This window comes from Petromyzon marinus, chromosome 50 (genome assembly GCF_048934315.1).
Source record: "Petromyzon marinus isolate PM22_M1 ecotype Great Lakes invasive population chromosome 50, UKy_Petmar_22M1.pri1.0, whole genome shotgun sequence".
NCBI classification, from domain to species: Eukaryota; Metazoa; Chordata; class Hyperoartia; order Petromyzontiformes; family Petromyzontidae; genus Petromyzon; species Petromyzon marinus.
In genome coordinates this window covers 12,568,165-12,593,298 of record NC_133716.1, presented here as the reverse complement: position 1 = coordinate 12,593,298, position 25,134 = coordinate 12,568,165, and the positions used below count along the sequence as shown (strand labels likewise).

The 25,134-nt window shown below is 42.8% G+C and overlaps 1 protein-coding gene across 7 annotated transcripts in view; it reads right to left on the bottom strand.

The window, feature by feature from the left end:
• The window catches only part of LOC116953241 (paraspeckle component 1-like), a 94,205-nt gene extending 69,295 nt beyond the window's left edge, over positions 1 to 24,910 (bottom strand). For 2 of the 7 annotated variants that reach the window (XR_012947209.1, XR_012947210.1), the window contains exons 1-7: positions 23,458 to 24,910; positions 17,966 to 18,267; positions 16,636 to 16,731; positions 16,083 to 16,279; positions 15,467 to 15,551; positions 11,755 to 11,881; positions 4,598 to 4,655 (exon numbers count right to left, since the gene is read on the bottom strand). Coding sequence is in view for 4 of the 7 variants with exons in the window: in XM_076074877.1 (XP_075930992.1) it covers positions 10,371 to 10,484; positions 11,755 to 11,881; positions 15,467 to 15,551; positions 16,083 to 16,279; positions 16,636 to 16,731; positions 17,966 to 18,267; positions 23,458 to 24,750 (2,214 nt within the window). In the remaining 3 variants the exon portion in view is untranslated. Of the gene's footprint in view, positions 1 to 4,597; positions 4,656 to 5,191; positions 10,485 to 11,754; positions 11,882 to 15,466; positions 15,552 to 16,082; positions 16,280 to 16,635; positions 16,732 to 17,965; positions 18,268 to 23,457 lie in introns of those variants that run through there. The other 5 variants (XR_004404560.2, XM_076074876.1, XM_032973236.2 and 2 more) reach the window with 5 other exon arrangements.
• Positions 24,911 to 25,134: the final 224 nt, after the last annotated feature.

The window sequence follows — 25,134 nt, the reverse complement described above, 5'->3', positions numbered from 1 at the left end:
TTTACCTTTTAAACGAACATAACTATTACACATTCTTTGCAGGGGCTCTTCTCTATTGGCAATCATGAGCAAGTGGTGGGGCAAATCCCAGATATCTATCATGGGGGCATATATTTCAAAAGAACTCAATGTTGACACACCAGTGGTCCTTGTTTAATCAACCCAAGAGGGATGATGGGTTGAGTGGACGAGGCACGTCAAATGTGAATTGGAATGTGAGAATGTTGAAAAGGCACCACGTGTTACATTCTATCAATTCTCATTTAAAACGTAAAGGTACAATCGCTTGTTAATGCCACTGCTGGCTGGCCAACCACCAGAGCAGGGTTTCCCAAACTCCAGTCCATGAAACCCACCAAGATACTGCTTTCCACGTTCACCAATTTACTCATTCAATTACAAATTAACCAATTCCACGCTGCATATGCCTAATGATTGTTAAAATGCAATTAATGTGTACAGACACAGTGAGATCTCAATGGCTCTATTAACCGCAGACAGCGCAAGCTGCTTAACAATTATCATGCGCGTGCAGTGTGGAACGAGTGAATTTGCATTTGAATTAAGGTAAATTGGTAAACACGGAAACACTTAGCTCCGACATGGTGGGTCATAAGGACTGGAGTTTGGAAAACCCTGTGCTCGAGCTCTGGGGGACATTTGGTCTATTCTTCCACGCTGACAGGACTTCTTGGAAGAGCTGGATTTGCTCACACATAATCCCACTATGCGTGAACAACCAACCCACCATGGTATATCCATTTTAGCCTTCTGGATAAAAAGATTGGAGGAGATTGAAGAACCTTGTCCCATTGTTTTCAAAACTCCGATGCCGGCAGGCCAAATCAAACTGGAGACCTCTGGATTGCAAGTCCAGTGTGCTAACAGTATTTCCCTTCATTTCTCAGTTCAAAATGTGAAACTTTTTATTACCAAACATTTAAATGTGCGGCAAACCGAGAACCATATTTTTGTCATAATTTCTGATGTGGTTGCAGTTAATCCACAAACGATGTAATACACAAGCTTAGTTGACATCCAAACAGGAATCAAACGAGTAACTGTTCCAAATAATAAAATACTCTCCCCAAGCACCAAAATGCGTGAAATTTGAATAGAAACACATATACTTGGATCCAATAAGCAACCTAAGTCTCGTAATCAGTATGTGGTCATTGATAGTAAAAGACTAGCAACCAGTGAAATTGAGTAAACTTTGATGGCATACGCGTTAAGTTGCAAATAAGGGTTCATGCAAAGATACATTTTTGACCAGCACACCAACTTTCATGATAGAACAAGCAATGGGTTACAAAAGCAAGCAAACTTTCTCAAGTACACATCATGCACCAGTGAATAAATCTAGCACCCACAATAGCTCAGTGGCTATATCCACAATTGAACTGTAAAGATAAAGCAATTGGACCTTCCGGCAATGAAGACAATTCTCAATAGTTGAAAGATTAATGTTGGTACTCACATAATCCATGCTCCCAAAAAATGTAAGGTTTTATTCATTGTTAGCCGAGGGTTATTTTAGAGACATGTAATCCATGCCAAATCATTGGGGTTTTTTTTACAGAGGTCGTGTATTATATACGAAACCACTTGGGGTTGATGCCAGATATTGTGTCTGATCATTAGATTTCAGATTCCAGGTTTGAGCCTGTTTAGTACTTAAATGGACCACTTAGCTGTTTTATGTCCGGTCCGAGCTACTAGATGGCCAGGAAATGGCAATACAGCACTTGATTGAACCCATCTATGAACATGTTTGACTATTGTTCCTATGTGTATAGGGGGGGTTCCTCTGGTTACTCCACTTTCCTCCCAAAAGCCAAGCACGCATTAATGGCATAAGCCAAACATCCCAATTCAGAACCTTTCTAAGACTTCACTCAGTGGATCTTTCTTGGGTTGAGGCATAGATGTGCGCTTGCGATAACTTTAATGTGTTTTAATGCAGTACCAAGAATGAGCCAATTAATTTCGGCAGTGGGGCCAACATTAAAAGCATATAGCCACACCCCAAAGTAACAACCACCGACCGCAGCATGCATGGCACGCCACTGAACAGGCCAAAATGCACACCGAATGCTTTGTGTCTGAGCAGACAATGAATCTGGTAATTGCATACATTATCAATGACTACTTCCACGATGCAGCTCATCATTGTGCACAATTAGGTTGTGCGAGACCAATGCCCCATACAATGACAAACCATCACAAAATATCAACCACGTCAAGTTCTGAAAACCAACCTGGAGTTTTTTGTTTGCACACAAATGACCAAGACACTTTCCCGATTTTCTATTTGCGAGCAGTTATTACTTTTCCCATTTATGTTAGAATGTAACTTATTTTGAAGTTTCAGCATGGATAAAGTGTAGATCTACTGTAGTTCACACTTTGTATAGCAGCCCTTAATACATACAGCAAATACACTGACCTTCTCAACCTTTAGTGTGCACCATAATGCACCTGTTTTGAAAATGCGGCTTACAAGCAATATCTGCACGATCCAGTCAAACTGAAATCTGAGCTGTTGCTTGCATCACCCCATGTCAGCAACAAGCATCATGTGCATTTCAAGCTACCCTGTGTTAGACACAAAACACGTGGAGGACTTGTGCTTGTGAGAAGATAGACCATTCTAGAAATAAGGATATCCCTGTGAAATCTCACAAAATACGACCAAGTTCACCAGGAATTCTATATTTCGGTATAAATCTTATAAAAACTGGCACCCTTAAAGCCAGGTAGTTACTTTTATGTCACATCATTTCAACATTATCAATGTACTAAAATGTGTACAGCTGCATACCGGTTGCTCACAACTGTTCCTTCACAAAAGCATTTTTTTTTCAGAGCAGTGTAACAAATGCACACCCCCTCAAAACACCTCATTGTATATTAAGTCACACAATTGGAGGAATATGGAAAAAAAACCCGAACCGTGCATATGGGATAACTTTTTATTTTGCCTATTGCTAAGAGTTGCTTAATCATTGAAAAACAATCAAGTCTCATTTGGTGGGACACCACAAATGTTGGAGACCGATGAAGGAGGCAGCCCACAGGCAGGGCTTACCAACAATAGACTCCTCTAAGCTTTCCCACATTCCTTCTGGAGCCGCCATATAGCTACTGTCGTAATGCACCGCATCATGGTCCAAATTAGGGGTGCCCGTGGCAAGATATTAACTACCTCTCCTTGTATGCAGCAGGTTGTGGGTTCGATCCCGATCCTGACACCTCTATATTTGTGGCTTGCATGTTCTCGCCATGATCGCGTGGATTTTTCTCCGGGTACTCCGGTTTCTCCCTCCACATTTAGAATCAACATGCGTTTAAGAGTATCTGGATGCTATGAATTTCCACATAAGCCACTTCGTTGAGCTATCATTTGTGGCCAGGTGCCTTCAGTGGGCTTTACCTGGTATAATTAAAATATATAGTTTACATGACAAATTCTGCAAATTACTCTAATAGGATTACACAGCAATCATCGCCCCCTACTGGCAGGAATGCCCACTTGCAGGCCGGTTACATTGTGCTGCACAGCAGCAGCTGCCGCTGAGGTCCCCTTCAAACGTTGGATAAGAGATGTGATGCAAGGCGCTTTGAGTTGCTGAGGCATTTGTGTGCAGCATACAAATGCAATATATTTTCATTAAATGACCCTGTCATAGACAATATGCCTCTTCAAAAACACACTTCAGCATGCCAATTAAAACATAAAACTACTGTGAATTTCCGAGTATGGAGTTAAGTCATTTCAAATATTTGTAACTGAAATTACATTTATGCTCGCTTGAATAGCTATTTGGGAACACGTGTAAGAATTACTCGTTTAACGTTATGAGCTTCTTGGCACGTGTGGAACACTTAAACCATGGTACAGCCAGAGCAATAAGAAGAATGTCTACTTTTGGAATGCTATACCATGGCCATTCCCCATTGTGCTATTCTCAATTTGACAGGTAATTACATCATTCAAATTATAGAATCTGTTTTTGGAACATAAGTTCATGAGCAAAACTATATTTCAAACACAATTTTGTCCAATTATCCAATATTCTCCCTGGTATTAACCCAGCAGATTTAATAACACGTTAAGTTTTTTTTTAAACAAATACCTACAATTCAGCAATTGTAATACAAAGCACAATCATCAAGTGCAGATGACAATAGCCTACATCCAAGTTTATGCATACACACTCATTAATCCAGGAATCTCACAACCTGCTAAATTCCTATGCAAGGTTAATTGAATTTCAACTCCTGCAATGTGTTCTGTTCACATTTTTCCACAAAGCTTGGTTGGCGATGTCTGACAAAACTTTATTTCATTTGGCTGACTATAATAATTGTGCTCGGCTTTTTCCAATCACAAAATAGGTTATCTGTTATATGCTGGCCTTAAAAGACTTTAAACAAATTCTTACAAGGTTATCCACTAGAATGCCTCATTAAAAGCATCTAATTTATTTAATAACCTGCATTTTCCAACAAGTTAGGACATGGATATGCGTGTCCAGTGTAGTACAAGCGTGTATTTAAGAGCACAACGTCCCGTGTCTGGACTCTCACTCACCTGTCATGGACATGTTGCTGCGGGCCCCCAAATCAGTCATACGCATCTCGCCTTCTCTCTGTAAATGAAAATCAATTCATAGGCTCATTCACCACCTCCAAAGGGTTGAAATGGAGTCTTCCTTTTGTAAAAATCGCATCTAAAAACAACTGTTAAAGGCATCTTACACTTTACATGAAGCATTATTCAGTTTTTGGTAGAGTATTGTTTTCTAGGATAGAAATGTGAAAATCCATCTCAGATGATGCAAAATGTCCAATTGTGGAAGTCAATGGGAGAAAACATAGGTAAAAATAATAAATGCACTGCCATAATAAAATAACACTAGAAAATGAACCAAAATGGACAATACCCTTGGATATGAAATGCACGTCTACAAATTGACAAAAACTCTAATTGAAAGTCTGAAATGACTTTCATCTAAACCACTAAAAACAGCCTAACACCCCTTGCGCTTCTGTCTGTTTGGCTATAGATGCTTGTATTCAACCCCCATTTTTTTGCAGCAACCTTCCACTCAAACAAGAAAACCTACTTCTGCTAGCCGAACTCTCCACTCACTGCACAGCACACTAGCCTGTGCCCAGTCTAGTGTTTTTCCAGTGATGTGCGCATGTGTATTTTCACTGCATGCAGAGCATATTTGTTATGTGACTCATTGATCTAATAGAAGTCACCGTGACTACAGTTGTATTCTTAAAACTGAGAACTGGATACCCAAACCCCATATTTCCCATAGAAGTGGGCACCTCCACACACTGTTCATAGTTCATGTTTTCCATCACTGCCATTTTGTAGACAGCTCAAATATACGATAAAAAATACAGAACATTCACCGATGACAAAACATCTTTGAGATGCCAAACAAAATATGCAACACCGACATATTTTTCAAGTGCAAAAACCTGCCCCTAGTTACAAAGACAGCTTGAGAGAAGACGATTATAAACAAAGCTTTTCCATGACAGGAAAAATCTGAAAAATATTAACTCAGACTTGTAGATTTGCTGCTCAACATCTGATGGGAAACCGTTTCATGTTTAATACAACTAAATATATATTACATTTGTCCATCTGCATTCACAAATAGAGCTGTCTATCTTATTCAATATGGTGTATACGCATTAAAGGAAATTAAGGGCCTGTGTTTACAGTGCGTGAGAATGAAGGGGTGCGCAGTATTTAGCAAAGCACACTATGGATAGCTCGACTAATGAAGTTGGATTCTTGACCACAGTAAACAATATCAGAACTGGTCATTTTCCGTCACCCACCCACCCCTTTCCAATAAGTATGAGCAAACAACACCTAAGACTGACATGGCATGGGGAGGTCTTAATCTAGCAGTGGATTGACAAAAGACTGAACATGAGACAGCAGTAATCATAAATCTGCAAAAGTAAAAGTTTTTTTTATGAAAAGTTTTCAATAAAACATATCATATATGAAGAATGTAGCGAGAATCTCTTACACATTAGTCATGGGTGAAATAAATGTATTTTTGTAGGATGGTTACAGAGGGGAAAAGAGAGCCATGAAGTTCGCTATCCCAAGAATTTGGTGGGAACCCACTGACCACTCAAACAAGTGCTACTTCTGCATGGTGGACCCTTCCAAACGTCTGACTGGCAAGAATGCACCTATCACGTATCTGGACCTTCCTTCATCCATCGCCCCGGTGCCACACTGCCATGAGGTCACCGTACCCACTCCTCCGGATAGACAGCAGCCGTCTTTAGAAGAGAGCAGAGATCGAGGAAGAAGTTGTAGATCCAGATGACAACTTCAGAGGTGGAGCTGAAGAGAGAAACCCATACTACCCCAACAAAAAAAAGACCTCAACGACTTGATCAGAGATCTTGGTCTCACCAAGTCCAATGCCGAGCTTTTGACGTCTAGGATCAAGCAGTGGAACTTGTTGGATAAGTGTGCAAGTTGCAGATCAGAGGAAGCGTCAGTAACCTTTTTGTAGCTTCTTTACCCATCAAGATGTGCTCTGCTTCTGCCACAATGTGACCAGTCTGTTCGAGGCAATCGGAATTGCCTGTAACCAGAATGAGTGGCGCCTCTTCATTGACAGCTCATCCAGGAGCCTCAAAGCAGTGCTGCTCCATAATGGTAACAAGTACCCGTCTCTTCCCCTGGCTCACTCGGTGCACCTCAAAGAGGATTACACCAGCATCAAGACCTTGCTGGATGCCTTGAAGTATGATGAGTATGGCTGGGAGGTCATCGAAGACTTCAAAATGGTGGCACATTCTTGATGGGTCTCCAAGGCGGTTTTACCAAGTTTCCCTGCTATCTTTGCCTTTGGGACAGCAGGGACACCAAGGCACACTACCACAGGCAGGACTGGCCACAGCGGACCGAGTTCTCTGTGGATAGGAACAACGGCAAGTGGGAGCCACTGGTGGACCCCCAGAAGGTGCTGATGCCACCACTGCACATCAAATTGGGCCTTATAAAACAGTCAGTGCTGTAGATAAGGAGCCGGCAGCCTTCAAGTACCTTCAAGACTTCTTCCCTAAGCTAAGGCAAAGGTCAAAGCCGGTGTCTTCATCAGACCATAGATAAAGACGATCATGGAGTGCAATGAATTCCCATAGCTCACTCGTAAGGAGAAAGCGGCTTGGAAGAGCTTTGTCGCAGTGGTTCGTCGCTTCCTGGGCAATCACAAGGTCGAAAACTATGTGGAGCTGCTTGAGACTGGTGAAGAACTACAGCACAATGGGCTGCAGGATGTCTCTCAAAGTCCATATCCTTAATGCTCATCTTGATAAATGCAAGGAGTACATGGGAGCACACTAGGAGAAGCAAAGCGAGCGCTTCCACCAGGATATACTGGACTTTGAATGCCGCTACCAAGGACAGTATGAGAACATGATGGGAGACTACATTTGGGGGCTGATTCGTGAAAGTGATTTGCAGTATAATCGTAAATCTCGAAAAACTACTCACTTCTAAATCTTTTGTCGTCATTTTGTATTACTTTAGTATAAATACATGTTAATTTTGATTAATATATTTTTTTCTGACTTTATGTGAACGAAAAGACACATTCGCCGGTTTTCTCATTGAAAATAGGTCAATTTCAAAATATCATTGTCCTGGTCACAAAAAAAAAGGTTTGTGGGGAATAATAGCCATTTTCTCTACTTTTTAGGCATAAGCAATTACGAAATAACAGTTACTACCCAGGAACAAAAATTGGGTTAGTGTTATAGAAAGAAAATTATAATGCTAAAATATGAATTAACACAAAACAATGTCATCACTCTTTTGGGTAATTCTTCAATGGACTGTTTAGTTTGTTGTCCTTCCCCTACACCTCCGATTAGCACGGATGCCTATGTACGGTGCGAAGAAAGTTCAAAATACATATCTTCAAAACCATAACTCTATTCAGCAATCCAATTAGCAGTGCTCACCAAACATCAGTGCACCAAGTCCAAATTGTATCCTTGCCAATCTCTGTAAAATCCACAACTTTGGTGACACCAAACAGTGGCAATTCCCAACTCATCAGTGTGAACGAGTTTTGGCAATGAATAACCAACATTGACTTTACACAACATCTAAAGTCAAAGTGATTCAATATTCAAATGAGCATTGAGGTGGTGGCTCAATTCCCATTTACAGTCCTCGGCCAGTGATATAAATTCTACATTTTTATGACGGGGGCAAGTATATCCATAAAACCACTGGAGACTTCATCATAAAGTGATACTCACTATTCACCCCGGAAAGATGATGGGCAAAGTTAAACCACAACCCAGATTTAAGCTCGCAACCAACCTTCCCCGACTGCAAACCAATGACTCTAGTGCTCAGCCACTTGGCTGGAATAAGAGTTCGAATTGGTATTTGTTGCACATGCAGTCACTTTGCTAAGTGAGAAGCACAATTAGCAATGGCTTCACGTAAAACACCTATGACATAAACCAAATTGTTCTTAAATAATTTATATAGGAACAAGCTGTGCAGGACTTTCAAAGCCAAACATCTGAAATCTGGTCACTCACCTAGACATCTCCCATGTGTACACATAGCTCTGGGATAAACTTTGAGTATCTACCTGCTGTGCAATGGTCCAGCTTTGGGTGTCTAACTGCAGCACAAAAAACATGAAGCATGCCACGCAGGGACGAGGCACGTGGCGTTTGACATCATTAAATGATGTCAAGTTGAACAATGTCACACAATGACGTAATTCGCCTTACGAGGTTTCATTGACATCGATAATATCGCCAAGTTGAGCAACCCTTTGTTAAATTTGCCCGGTTTCTGGTCGGGGTACAACTTTTTCCTAAAACGCTGCCTTCATTGGATCATCATAATAAGTAATCATTACAGAATGCAAGAGAGCAATTGCATTGACACTTTCAACCTTGGTGTCAATATTGAATTACTCAAATCAAATGGTATGCTCATCTTCTACTTCATGCATGTGATGCGAAGTAGGTTATCACCCCGATCGCTACAAACTGAATACCCATTTTGTATTTATGTTGAACTTCTTTCGCACCGTACGTAGTCAACCATGCTAATCAGTCACGACAAGTTAAGCAATTGAGCATTAACAATGAGCATTATTAATCCTAACACAATGGACCTTACAAATCACCGATCTTCAAAATACTCATCAGCTTCCGTCAATATTAGTTACAATTTGTCAGCTTTACAGCCTACTCCTGAAACAATCACCACAATAGCTCCTGCCAGTTACTGTGCAGCACTGGACTCATTTCAATCACTCTGCTGGGAGGGGAATTCTTTCACCTCCTTAACCCCTCCCACAAGAGCAAGCAAAACAAGTGCTTAAAACTTCTAATGGTCTGCGATGTCACGGACCACAGTAAAGATGTTTCAATACCCAATGTCAACAAAAAGTAGAACTTGCAAAACATCATCAACACAGTGGTGAGGTGTACCACCTAATTTTTTGCAGCAGTTAGGTACTTGTAAAAGCTGCAGCGTGCATGTACACGCATGCAAGTTGTATGTGTGTACACCCATAAATGCATGTGTGCGCATTCAACTTCATGATGCACAAAATGTGCACAAGGACCTTATTTTTTTCATTACTCACAGATACCACGATGATTCAGGCTGACCTTTGCAGCAAATAGCATGGCTGGACGAGATTGATGATAACCATTACAGATAATGTAATTGATACTATATTAAGTATCATTTCTAGTTATTTTTCTCTTCTTAATAAGCTTCTTAATGACCTTCATAAGTTTACCATGTTAGTGCACCTGAAGCTGTTACTGGTAGAAATGTAATCAACTGTCACCTGGCTAGGTGACATTCCTAATTTACTTGCAATAATCATGGGTCACTGGCCATTTTCTGTCACAGTAAACCACAAAAATTGTGGCTAACCTTGGGTAAAGTTATTCACAATGTAATAACTTCCTCACAGATACCCGAAGCATTATGGTACTGTTACATACTTGCATCACTCTTCATCAATGCCCCTGAGATATGGTAATATTTATTTACCATGAGGGCCATGACCTGAGGAATATTTTAGGTAACATGCCATCGCTGAGATGTGTAAGAGATATGCAACTCAAACATTAAGGATGCGCACAACCTCGTGCACCCACAAAATGCATTAAAAATAGACATGTTTAAATTAAATGTCCCACAAAGCAAAGTTGGGAACAAAAGTAATACAGCATTGAAGTCCCAAAGAGTGTTTGCATATATGAGGTGATGTTTAGTATCCCATGATAATGCAGTGGTGGCGTCCAACACAGCAATCTTAGGTTCTTAAAAGCCACAGCCTGATGATGTGGAGCCCAACATTACGTGCCTGGGAACTATGTAGCTGGTGCTGGAGCATTCCATAACCTTCAGTGAAAATGGACTTATCATCCTGTGAGAAAACAATCATCCAAGTTAGATTTTAGGCATGTCTCAACAATGTTCCACATGCTGTAAACAGCGACACATTTTCTACAAGTGTTCTCACCAGAATGGGTCTGAAAAAGGAATTATTCTCAGCTCTACATTTTGATGTGCAAAAAGATTTGCTAGGAATGCATGTGGTATTTACTGAGAGTACAGATTTGCGTTAATTAATTTCAAGATATGCACATGTGTATGCTCGTGACGAGATACTTGCATAAGAAATATATGCCAGAGAAGCTGTACACATTCTTAACCGAGGATATTTTGGTTACTCATGTACAGGCTTTGGTAAATACACAACTCAAGCCGATGTCAATAATATGCTGCCAATCGACACTTAATTTCCATATTGTAAATTAGGTATAGATACCATTATATGCATAAATTCCATCTACGGATTATTCTATATAACGTGGATTAATATTGATATTTACACTCGTTTAAAATTGTAAAGGCAATCTGTCATATAAAAATTATACTTTTTCAAGGCTTCGAATTCCAATTTAAATAATTATATATTATGCAACATTACTGCATGATTGCGTTCATTCATTCACAGGGTATCAAAGTTTGGAGTTGTTTCAAACGTGACTATTAAAAGAAAGCCACCTTGCAACGTTTGTTCCAAATATTCGCAACAATAAAGTAATTCTACTAAATTTCAATGAAGCAAACACATTAGCTCGAACATTATAGATAATAAAAAACAACTTTTCATTGAGTGCACTCTTTCTGAAGTGAACAGGCTGAATGCAACAGTAGACATTGCCAATTACGCAAGGAGCACCTTCTGGTCTCTACATGATCAGCACTGGAATGGGATAAATTCCAGCGCTGGCATTCACAGGCTGACACATTCAAACAGAAATCAGAAAATTATGAAAAGTTTACAAACTCCACACGCAGAATATTAAATTGTAAAAACCCTTGTAGCAAATCAGTAATTCTTAAATTTAGTTCATGAACATTGTTATATTATGAAAGCAAATAATTTTCATTAGACGTGATTAAAGGGAAAAACAACCATTTGATGCACGTGTGCAAAGCAAATCTGTACCAAAATCAAGAATGCTGGTCCCTTAAGACCCTATTCCTGGTGAGAAGAAGTATTTATGTGATTATAAACAGAACATGCATTGCAACATCAATTGTTATTGGCACTGGCAAAATTAAAAGAATGCCAAGACGAAGTCACCGAGAGCCCAGCTTTGGCTCTGCACGGGTCGGCACGCGACCTGGGTACTCACGGCGCCCTCCATGTAGTTCATGCGGTAGCTATCCTGCTGGCGACGGAGCATTTCCTCCTGTTCGCGCTGGCGCCGGATCATCTCCTCCTCGCGCCGCCTACGTTCCTCCTCGTGTCTGCGAATGCACATGGCATATTTACAGCTTATATTCCACCCTCTCAAACATCTACATTAACAACATACCAATGTGCCCAGTGGAACATTTTCTTTCATTTTGACAATTACAAATAGGCATTAAAAGTTAAAAAGTTTAAGTGTCCAGACAAAAAAATTGAGAGATCCAAGGGGGAATAACATTGAGACAAACCAGATTGCATGGATCAAACACCTACACACCCTACATACAATAGAGTAGTATATCGTGACTATAGTAATATCTGACTACAGTAGTATATGGCTCTACAGTAGTATCTACCGACTCTATAGTAGTAACTACTAACGCTACAGTAGTATCTGACTGTAGCAGTATTTACTGACCATAGTGGCATCTACTGACTGCAGTAGTATCTACTGAATCTATAGTAGTATCTATTTACTCTATAGTAGTATCTCCCGACTCTACAGTAGTATCTCCCGACTCTAGTCGTATCTACCGACTCTACAGGAGTATCTACTGACTCTACAGGAGTATCTACCGACTCTACAGGAGTATCTACCGACTCTACAGGAGTATCTACCGACTCTACAGGAGTATCTACCTACTCTACAGGAGCATCTACCGACTCTATAATAGTATCTATCGACTCTATAGCAGTTAACTACTAACTTAACAGAGTACCGTGGTGAGGCAGAGTCCCGTGCAGAGCCCCTGGCCTCGCCTAGATTGCCCAGCCGACCGAAATGGAACCTTGGCAGGCTGGGTCTGGGCTGCAACCCCCCCACCATCCCCCCGCCCGCTCTACAGTAGTATCTACGGACTATAGTAGTAGCATCTACCAATTCTATCGTAGTAACTGCACAGACTGGGGTGGGGGGAACATCACAATGAAGAATTTACCTCAGCGTTGTGTATTTTTTTTGCATTTTTAACACGAATGATTTTTCCACGCCCCCACCGATCGCGTGTGTGCGTTGCTAGGGCAACCACGGGTCAGCGTTCCCGCGCATGCGCAGATGCGTGCTTTGGCGCACGCCCAGCGTAGTAATATAATTTAATAATAGTAATACATTGTTAATTTAACTACTTCAAAGCTGACGGATGTGAAATACGAATAGCGCTGGCTCACCCCCGGGCTTATCGCGTGGTATCTGGGTACTTTTTTGAAACGTAAACCCCACAGTTTGTGAGTTAAAAGCGTCGCAAGGTGCGTCCACACAGACAGACAAAAATACTTATATAGGTAAGACTAACGGGAAGTACCCCGCGTTGCCCGGGTAAAAAATATATTTCAAAACTTCTCTTAAAAACCTTACATATACATACACAGACACTAAGGTATTGTGAAAGCACCGGTGGGCCGTTTGTCCATTTCTCAACCAACAAAATTATAAGAGGCTTCCACAAGTCCAAAAAGGTATAGAAAGTAGGGGGGTAAATAGTTAATCTAAAAGGTTTCTGAAAATTGTCGACCCCCCCACCCTAAAAAAAAAATACTGCATTCATATAAAAATGATTAATACAAAATACCTTTTTATATTTTTATTATTTAAAATAAAGTAATCAAATTTATTAATTACATTTAATCGTGGCTGGTTTGAGGGAGACGAGAGAGAGGAGTAAGGTTATTGTGTAGGACGACTTTCACTTGCAGTACAGTTACTAAAGAAGTCACTACACTTGGACACAAAATTAAAAAAATGCTTTACGCACACACACACGTGGTCACAACATTATACTGGAGTAAACAGTATATGCTCGCACGGATGTTGACTATACGAGTGAGGCACGCCGACTGAGATGGAGCATCGGAGATGATTACCCACAATCCCGCAGCGAGAGAGAACTATTGGCTCATTTGTGATCATGTGACGCTCGGCAGACAAAGCGTATACTGTACGTACTGCTCGTATTGCAAGACGTTGCTCGTTTATCAAATTATTATTTATTTATAAATTTTGCTCATCTTGCAAAACACTCGCAGACCAAGTTACTCGCAATCCAAGTTTTCACTGTAAGTAGTATCTATTGACTCTGTAGTTGTATCTACTGACTGTACAGTAGCATCAACGGAGCCAGTAGTAGCTACTGACTGTATAGTATTTACTGACTAGCAGTATTTACTGACCGTAGTGGTATATACTGTCTAAGTATCTACTAACTCTATATAGCACTATCTACCAACCCGATAGCAGTTTCTACTATCACTACAGCAGTGCATACTCACTGTGGTGGGCCCTATGTTTACAGCTATGCATACTGCTGTGGTACTTGCTTTCACTACAGCAGAACAGAATAGCCTATTCCCACCGCGGGGCTTAGGGCGTTGCTGCCTGGCAAAATTTTTTCGACGTAAAACCCACTGTCTGAGAGCCTAACCCCTCGCAAGAACGCGTACGCAGACAGACGGACAGACAAAAAAGGACGTTTATAGGTAAGATATAAACATTTAAGACATTTAATTTCATCCTAATATGCAACTTCATTCTATTTTTCCATCAACAAAATTTGAATTGTATTTTAAGTCAAGCACAGTAAAACATCTCGAAGGCAGATTTGAAAAAGCTGAAATTGGGGGTAATCCGGAGGGATTCGGAAAAAGTAAAATAAAGGAGCCAATTGGAAAACTGTTTGCATGATAATAACTAAAATGCAGACTTGCAATTTTAAAATAATAAAAACTTGATACAATAATCTGTCTTAAGAATCTGTTACCTTAGACGTCACATGCTCCATTAATGTTCTTTTTTTACATTTATTTTACAAACAAAACTAAGACTTAAGGCTCATGAGAAAATTCATTCAGACTTCCACATTTAGTGAACCTCACCCTTTATGCTCTGCTTCAGTGAAAAAGTGACTCAACTGTATATAAATACATTTATATCCAGTGAACCCAAGAAACCTGGCCCATAAGAAATACACTGGACAATGGTGGTTCCCTCCAAGTATTTAGGTATAAAATGTTAAGGCCTTCATTTGTAAAATATGGACTATATTTACAAAACAGATGATACAATCATCGTGGATTTTATTTTGTATATCGTAGTTTTGTAATATCACGGCAAAACCTACGTTTTGCTGTAAAAGGCATTTTACGTAATTGTTTTGCACTAGAACCCATAAGCTATTGCTGTTTTGTTTAAATCGGTGTTTATGTTGCGCAAAAAACTTTTTTAAGGGCTTGCTTGGAAAAGATGGATTGTCTCAATGGGCTCCTACCTGATCTTAAAGAAAATGTAATGTTTCACAGGAGCCCAGCAAGCACAAGCTGATCAGTGCGTCAATGCAATACAAATACAATGCAAGGGAGAACTATTAAATGTATGAATACCTTCCGACGTTCCTTTTGCAAGAGACATGGGTAAGAAGTAACGTTTTGATTTAAAGCTTTCGTGACTGCAGGGATTCTTATTCTTGGTTCTTTCGGTAAAGTCACGTAGAAGGGAACAATAAAATAATAAATATATTTATAATAAGATTATATAAATATATTTTTATTATTTTGTTTCCCTTCTACGTGAATTTACCGAAAGAACCAAGAAAAGAAGTAACGTGTTAAATTAAACAATTATGTTGACTGAAACAGGTTTGTAAACTGACCTCATCTCAATTTCCTTGCGCTTCTGGAGCTCCTGGTTTCTCAGTTCCTCCAAGCGCCTCAACTCCTCCTGACGCCGCAACAACTCTGAAAGAAATAACGGATTTCAGGACATCACCCTTGTTAAAGACCTCCTACAGCTTTCCATAAAGGCAACCCAACACCTTAAGAACTTAAATGATAGGCACATAGCTTGTGCGTCCTTATTCTTTAGTTGAACAGGACCAAATTTTTGTTACCCAAATCAAGAAATGTGTTCAAGTCAGTGGTGATTGAGTGACTTATCTGCACATTGGGAAGATAAAATGTCTATTACATTCAGCTTGTCATTTAAACGAGCATGATGCGTGTAGCGTACAAACTGAAAACGAGTGAATCATATTAAGCTCAGGAACCCTACACACCAGCTATCAGCATCAGAAGCTAGCATCACGGATAATGTGGGTGCAGACATTCAACATAGGATAAGGCTGAGTATTAGGAATTTCATGGCAGGGCAGTGTAAACATAGACGTTGGACATAAAATTTACAGCAAAGAAATGTAAACTGGATGTCTGGTAATTTATATATATCTGTTAGAACTGTAAAACGACATGAACGTGAGGTGCAAAGGTCACCTTGGCGCATGAGCATGGCCTGGTGCTCGTGAGAAGCTGCCTCCATCTCAGCATCCAGTTTCTCACGAGCCTCCCTCATGTTCTTTTCCACCTGGTCCCTCTGTTGACGCTCCATCTCATCGAGAGACTTCCACCGTGTTGAAAACTCGCACTCAAACGAGCCAGGCTGCGCAAAGCGAGGTGGCTGCTCCCGTTCCCTGCAAACACCGCACAACATCAGAACAATCCTATGAAGCCAAAAGCTTCCAAATGTTGCACTTAATGTGTAACAAGCAAATACAAATATTGTAGAGAAAACACACATTCTATTATTCACTCGAATGGATTCCTGATCACCCATTGTCTACACATTCCCCGTGATAAGAGTGGTTAAAGCAAATATAATTTTACATGTAACCCTAATTTTTAAAAATGTGTTCCAAGTCAATAAAACCCACACTAATATTGCAGAGCACGCGGCAAAGGCGGAGTGTGAAAGCCACAAGTGTCGGCAAGTAAAATTGAAACACTAAAAGTTAGGCATCGTGAGAGAACTGATAGTAGCAATGCTCACTTCTGGTAGAGTGGGTGCTTCTGAATGGACTTCTCTGGCAACCCGTCCTCCTCGTCATACTGCTCCAGTGGTTCCACGATCACGGGCCGGGGCGAGCTGTCAAACCGAACACAGACCTCCATTACTACGTCGATCGCACAACGGGTCCTCAAGCAAATTACATGGCACAGTTAGTATCCGTCGGTGTCTTGAAGTGCATTTCCCAATTTATATTAAGCATCTCAGATTTTTTCTGAAAGCAGCCAATGGGAATTAACTACAGAAAATTACAGAACTGAGTACAGTAATGGCTGCATATAGAAAAACAAGTCATGTACAAGTTCACTAAACTGAAGATATCTTCAGAGGGACACGAATGAAAAACACAACAGCGTACATATATAATACTGAGAATCAAAATGATAAACGGAACATTCAGACATGAGCACGCTGGAGTGCTTTTGGAATAAACTAATATTAATAATGAAAAGCAACCTAAATGAGTGTGCATAATAAAGGTGACATCAGAAACGGGGACAAAGAATTTTGAACAAAATCCTAAAAGTGCGCAAAGAAGCATGGGGGGGCATGTTTGGAATAAAACGTACAGTAAAGCAAGGAAGGATTAGAAAACATGCGCAAGTCATTGACATCAAATTGACTTAAGAAACTTAAGTGGACTTTAGAAGAACGTTAGGTGAATTTACGATGATCGTAAAAATGGCAACAAAAGAGAACACTCCTGAGTGGATGTCTACCATGGAAACAGGAGCGAAAAACCAACTCACGATTAAGGGCTAGATGGATGATGGCTTGTCACATCATGCACCCATGACATATAGAACTCAGAGAGTCCTTCATTTAGCAAAGTATAGTTCACAGCTTATGATGATTAAGAAACCACCAAGCTATGAGATAAAGTATTGCCATTCTTCATAAACCTCAAAAACTGAGAAATTAAAGTCAACGACGGGCATACATGCAGCTTTGTGACAGCTGGCCACATGCTGCTAAGAGTAGAAACTGGCCCATGGGTTGAGATACCTTGACAAATGCAATGGTTCAGAAGGAACATAGCCAGCTAACAGACCAAAGTGTAAATTTTCGGTGACCAAACCCTTACCCTTTATTACACAGACCAAGCACAATCATAATTTTGCACACACCAATGCGGCTTAACACAAAAACACGTGGTCAACAGACCATGTAGTCAATCGTATAGCTATGAACGAGTCGCATAGCAGCAATAGCAAAATCCAATGGGAAATAATGAAATGCATTTATCCCTGAAACTTTTGGATTCAACTACAATTTGGCTGCACACATTGAATTTGAAGCCCAAGGCACTCACGCAGTCAGCAGGAAGGCGCCGTCCGTGCAGCGGTCCATTGCTTTTCGTGCCGCAGGCTTGGTAGCGAACTCGACGATACCACGGCCTGTGGAGCGGCCGCGCTCGTCCGCCACCACGACGGCGCGCTCCACCATGCCGAACAGGCTGAAGGCCTCCTCCAGCAGCTCATTGGAAACCATGGGCGAGAGGTTCCGTACTGACAGGGCGGCCCCATGCGTGGCGAAACGCACACGCAGAGGCCGATTACGCATCATGATGCCGTCCAGCTCTGCTTTGGCCAACTCGGCAATGGTGCGCGTCTCCTGTGGACGGGAGTCACAAGTTTCAAGTTTATTTTGCTTAAAAATATTTACTTAAAACTATTCTTGAAAATTGTTATTACGGGTTCATGTAGCCAAGTATAAATACACAACCCACATCCACCCATTTCTCCTATTGTATTTTACCAGTTAAGGCCCATTGAGCTGGACAGCTCTTTTACAGAAGCGACCTGGCTACATATGATGGCTCAACAAAGTGGCTTATCATGTGGACATTTATTGCAACCAAATACTCTCAACACATTTATAAATTTGGAGAGAAAAACCCAGAGAAAGATCAATGCAACCACAGGGAGAACATGCAAACTCCAAATATATAGTCCGCATCAGGGTCTGGATTGAACCCACAACCTCCTGTATACCAGGCGAGGTAATTCACATTTCTCTACAAAAACAGAAACAAAAGCAGGTACCTGTACAACAATGCATTTAACAGAAATCAGACCAAACCTAAATCAAGAATAAAGTACACACAATTTCTGTCATGATAATTGGCTAGGATTTTACGTTTCAAAACTGATTAGCACGGTTGGCTACGCACGATGCGAAGGAAGTTCAACATACATACCAGGGTGATCACTGTACTCATATGTAAAAGGAATGTAAAATATTGTACAATTGCTCGTGAAGTTATCGTGCAGATCGACAGCTTGAGAAATTGTGAATTGGAAACGGTTCTGTAAAGGCCTTATAGACGAGCCGTGGCAATCTAACTTGACTCTTAGGTTATCCAAAATACCATTGGCAAACGAACCACCAGAGAAAACCCACACATACGGTGGGATAACAAAGTACCGAGGGCATTACCGTTGTGTAACCGTGATCATATTGCAATGAAGAGGTCCAGTTTCAATCCCCTTCCTGAGTGTGGCAATTGTAACAAATGTGCGAGTGACTTATATTCGCCCCCTGCACCTCTCTGTACACTCAGCAGTATAAATTCGTACTCAAGTCGACCGTCAGGTGTGATGTGGTAAAGTGTGGGTAAGCCAACATATCCCCAGACGTCCAGGCAGCGTTGAAGAGTAGACCAAATGCCGAATACAGCTGTGCTTCTCAACATGACATTTCGCAGCAATTTTCAAACTTGCTCGATCTTCATATTGTGCCGAACTGCGCATGCGCGACCGAGGGAGTTGAGAGCCGGAGGTGGGGGCTGATGGCTGTCTACTGGATTTTTTTTCCAGATGAAGGTCAATTTGGGGTAAAAATGGTTGCTAAATTTTCCTTCCAAAAAAGTATTACGCAAGTCAACCGGCAAGCCATTTTTTCCCATCCCGTAAATTGTAAACAGCATTTATGAAATGCTAAGTTTTAAGCAGAGATAAGATAAACGTAATAGATTCCATAAAATTGTGCTTAAATAACGTGAGTGGATATCATCGTGTACCACATACATCAGGGTTAAACCCACAGTTTATCAAGTGTAGGGAGTTGGTCTGTCTGCGCGCACACTTTTTTTTACAAAAATGTGGTTTTGCAAATGATTGTGCTACATTTCAGCTGAGAAATAAAATAAATCGAAGCAACTCCAACACCTCACGGTGGTTCTTTAGCGTGTGGACCTCGGGAGCCACACTTACTACGTGACCCAGAAAGCACATGGCCTATTAGACTAAGATGCTCCCCACCCCGTATAGTTTTAACAGACTCTTGAGGAAAGCGTTGTTAGTGAGAACCTATGAAGGCCGGTACGGTACACGAGAGGGTGGGTGACCAGCACTATGCCCGGCCGCCTTTGTCTCCCCAGTAATAATGATATATCGCACCAGGTACTCGTTTGAGGCTGAATATTTTAACGGCTAAAGAAAGACCCATTCAAATATTCGTCAGTTAATGGTTGGGGCCGTCCATAAATGACGTCACGCGATTTTGGACGATTTTTGACCCCCCCCCCCTCATCACACGGCGTCACAAAAAGTCAGACCCCCCCTTCAAATATGAAGTCACAAAGCTCTGCCCCCCCCCCCCCAAAAAAAATAAAACATGCGATTTAAACTATTGCCATTGTAGTGCGTATTGAATGTAGCGCTGCACTCTGTTTGAGAAAACATTTATTAAAAGTCTATTTTATTAAGTAGAACGTGTTGTCTATATTTATTTAAAGTTGCGCATTTTGATGACGTCACATTTCCCAAACTCTCCCCCGTCACACATGTCTGACCCCCCCCCCAGGTGCGTGACGTCATTTATGACCGGCTCCTTACGAGAGGGAACCGAACTCGGGTCGCAGGGTCTACAGCGCTGTGCTAAACACATGACTACCGCTCCCCACACGCATAAATTCTATGTTTAAAAGTATGTTACTGTTTTATATTAATTATCTCATAATATATTGTGGTTTCAGAGTCACAACCAAAGCAAATATTGGTTTATGACGGAACAATATATCGTAAAAGCTATTTTTGGGCCCACTGAATAAGCGGGTTTTTTCGAATGGATTCGTCTCATGACATGTCGCCAATAGCACAATCGTAGTACATTGGGAGGAATGTTTCAAATTAGCTTAAAAAGCAATATTGAAACGTGCCCATATTTTCTACAATCGAATTTTAAGGAGTTGTGCCGTTCTTTGAAAATCTATGCAACAAAATTACACCATTGTACCGCATGGCACAGGCGTCAAATCACAACATTTCTATTGATTTAGCAGAGAGTAAGGCAACTCAAACCTCTTTAAACATTTACAATAGCATCCAAGTTGCCGCAGGGGTGTGCAAACAGGGATGGGTATCGAGTCCTCCACCCCACCCCCGGTCTATTTGTTTGCTCCGTGGCGTTGCCATTTTACATACAGAGACAAAGACCGCCCCCCTATAACCTTAACACTGTTGGGGCAAGTGCTGTTAGCAAGCACCTATGAAGGCCGGCACGGCACACGAGGGGGTGGGTGGCAAACACAACGCCCGGCCGCCTTTGTATCCCTAGTGGCGATGTTTACACACCGCACCAGGTACTCATTTGAGGCGGAGTCGACCTAGGGGAGGCCCGGGACTGGTTCAGATAATCGTCACTGCTGTTGGCTGAGGGGAAATCGAACCCGGGTTGCGAGGGTCGTAGCGCAACGCGCTAACCGCAACAATTCCGCTCAACACAGAGGTAGTGTATTTTTTTCCTTGAGTATGTCCCCTCATTTTGATACGTGTCTTGATTGTATATGTAAGACTACCTTCGTTTCATTTATACTATAAAGTATTGCGATGCCCTCTTTAGTGGGGGAGAGTTTTTCAAACACAATTTAATAAATGTATGTGGCCTGCCCATCAATGTTAGATTTAAAGCTTTCGTGACTGCTAGGATCCATACTCTTTGGTTCTATTGGGTAAAGTCACGTAGGTTATTTTCACCTACGTGACTTTAAATCTAGAATTGATAACCTCTATGGGGAGGGCTTTCACCTATCTGTTAGAGCTTTTAACAGACAACGGGACAAGAAGTCGCAACTCATCGAGACGCTGACCTTCCTCAAAAGCGCTGTCCTCCAGACAGGCTCGTCCCTTCACCTGATGAAGGCCGCTTGTGTTGTGGCCGAAACGTCGTGATTTTTTGTTATTTTATTTTCACCTACGTGACTTTACCCAATAGAACCAAAGAGTATACTGCCCATCAATGCACACAATGACAATGCGCCTCCAGTGGTTTCTGGCGGCAACCTCTCCCCCCTTGATTGGCCGAATTCGAATTTCCTCGCCACACGCTCGACCCGTTCACTGGTCTGTGTGGATGCAGCAGAGCATCATTCCTTGACCTCACTAAACCTTCTGCCCCATTACTGGAATGTTCCACAAGCAACATTCGACAATTTTACTTCAATCAGAAGATGTATTTTTACGACCGATGGGTTTATGTTACTCAAATAGTTACTAATATGTAACTGTACAAAAGCCACTTTAAATAGTTTACCAGCAGACGTTTTTTTTTAATGTAATAGCATAAGGAACCATCGGTGTAAAGCCTTCAAAACTCTTATCCACTCAAACTCACTGGCATCTGTGCTATTAACGGTCATTGACCAAAACGTCGTCTATTATACACTTTTCCATTTGGGGCCGTGTTATTGACGAATGTGTCCAGTATTTTTTGTACGTTTGCACCACTGCCAACGCACAGCAATAGAACCAAAAAAATCGGGGATTGTTGAGGGCTGCTTGTATACTCCCCATGCCCGTTTGTCATCAGTGTGCTTTAGGGCAAACGATGCGCGTCTCGTAAGGGGAGCGTGGGTGCTTGACGAGATGTATCTGATGCGTGTTGTTGAGACAAGCGCGTAGTGTTGCTTGTATGTTAAACGGCACAAAACGAAACTCTTTGGAGGGTATCCCCACACGCCCCTGCTGGTTATGGGGGGTTATTTCCCTTATATCAAACCACGCTAGTCACTTAGGGTTGGAGCATATACGGGGAAGATACTGAACTTAAAAAGACAAAAAAAATCAAAACCCAGCTCACACTCTCAATCTCACATCCATCACAGCTCTCTCAATAGCATATCTCAATCGCATCTCAAATCTCAATCGAATCTCCAATCTCAATCGCATCCCCCTTTCAATCAAATCTCCCCACTCAAATCGAATCTCCCCACTCAAATCGAATCTCCCCACTCAAATCGAATCTCCCCACTCAATCGAATCTCGTTCCCAATGGCATCTCCCTCTCAATGGCATCTGCCTTTCAATCGATGTTTCCATCTCAATCGCATGTCTTCATCCCATCTCCTTCTCAATCGATTTTCCCATCTCAATCGTATCTCCTTCCTAATCGCATCTCCCTCAAATGAATCTCCTTCTCCATCGAGATTCCCATCTTAATCCCGTCTCCTCAATCGCATCTCCCTCATCGATTGTCCCATCTAAATCGCATCCCCCTCTTAATCGAATTTCCCATCTCAATCCCATCTTCTCAATCGATTTTCCCATCTCAATCGCACCTCCCATCGATGTCATCTACCTTTCTTCTAACCCTATCAGGTCGGCGATTCTTCCCGTCGTCGTCTGTCATGGCGCCTCCGCAGCGCCCACAGCACACAAAGGGGAGCGAGGGGAACTCCCCCTCCTCCTCAATAGGGGGCAGAAAGCGGCCACCCAGGAGATAGCCGGGTGCCATAGATGGCAGAGCCAGGGAGATGCAAAAGAGACAGAAACAAGGCGAGCTACAGCAGAGCGAGGCGCTCACCAGGCGGATGAAGCCGAAGCCTTTGTCGGAGTTGAGGAATATTTCGGACGGCTCGCCGTACTTGGCGAACATCTTGCGGAACCCCTCCTCGCTCAGGTCGCTGGGGACGTTGCCCACGAAGAGGCGGCATCGCTGTGTGTAGGTTTTCTCGCCCGGCTTCCTGAACGTCTTAAGGTCGAGCGCCAGCTGCCTCTGCTGCTCCTCCTTGGTCGCCGCCTCCTCTGCGGCCTTCGCCTGTTGCTTCTGCTGAAGCTGCTGCTGCAAACTCTGTTGTCCTTGCTGCTGCTGTTGTATCTGCGGCTTCTGCTGCTGCTGCTGTTGTATCTGCGGCTTCTGCTGCTGCTGTTGTATCTGCGGCTTCTGCTGCTGTTGTATCTGCGGCTTCTGCTGCTGCTGTTGTACCTGCGGCTTCTGCTGCTGTTGTATCTGCGGCTTCGGCTGCTGCTGTTGTATCTGCGGCTTCTGCTGCTGCTGTTGTATCTGCGGCTTCTGCTGCTGCTGTATCTGCGGGGTCAAAGGCGGCTTCTGTTGCTGTTGGGGCAACTGAGGCTGCGGCTTCTGCTGTTGCTGCTGGGCCGGCGGCTTCTGCTGCTGCTGCGGTGAAGCGACCGGCGGCTTCTGCTGCTGCTGCGGTGAAGCGACCGGCGGCTTCTGCTGCTGCTGCGGTGAAGCGACCGGCGGCTTCTGCTGCTGCTGCGGTGAAGCGACCGGCGGCTTCTGCTGCTGCTGCTGCGGTGAAGCGACCGGCGGCTTCTGCTGCTGAGGTGCAGCCACCGGCGGCTTCTGCTGCTGCTGCGGTAAAGCCACCGGCGGCTTCTGCTGCTGCTGCGGTAAAACCACCGGCGGCTTCTGCTGTTGCGGTACAGTTACCGGTGGCTTCTGCTGCTGTACAGCTACTGGAGGCTTCTGCTGCTGGGGCGGCTTGTTGTTGCTGTTGTTGATGACGATGTTGGGCCCAGGCTTCTCCACCCTCGGCGCCGTCTTGATGCCCAGAGGAGCCGACATGACGGGAGTCGGCGGTTTCTGCGGCGGGACCTGAAGCGGCTTCTGCTGCGTTACCTGAGGCGGCTTCTGCTGCTGCTGCTGCACTTGCTGTTGCACTTGCTGTTGCACTTGCTGCTGCTGCTGGAGTAGTTGTTGATGTATCTGCTGTTGTTGATGCTGCTGGAATGGCGGCCTATTGTCGCGATTTCCGTAGAAACTCTGGCGCACGTTGAGATTAGCGCCGCCGCGCCTGTTGTTATTGTTGTTATTATAAGGGGTACCGCCGCCCCTGAACCTGTTGGGGTACATGACGATAGCTGTGGTGCTCAAGATGATGACTGAACTGCGTTCGAGGCGAGGGAGCGGTACTGGAGCGAGGATGGACGCGGATTGCTGCGACACTACCAAGGACCGAGAAGATGGCGATCTCCGCCTTGCCGCAAAATGGCCACGGAGCCCCGTTTGACGCCTCTCGTCCAATCGGAGCTCGCGCCAGCAAAGGCGTGACGCTCACGAACGCTGATTGGCCCGTGCGGGGCTGATTGACGTCGCGTGCCTCGCCTCTTGGTCCATCGCGACATTCCGAGGCCCTGAATGAGGCTGTTGGGATGACTGGAGCTGGGGAGGGTATCCGATAAGCTGTAAAGCTCTTGTGCACAGACTTCCAGTAAGGGATGTGTCACAACGTTTACA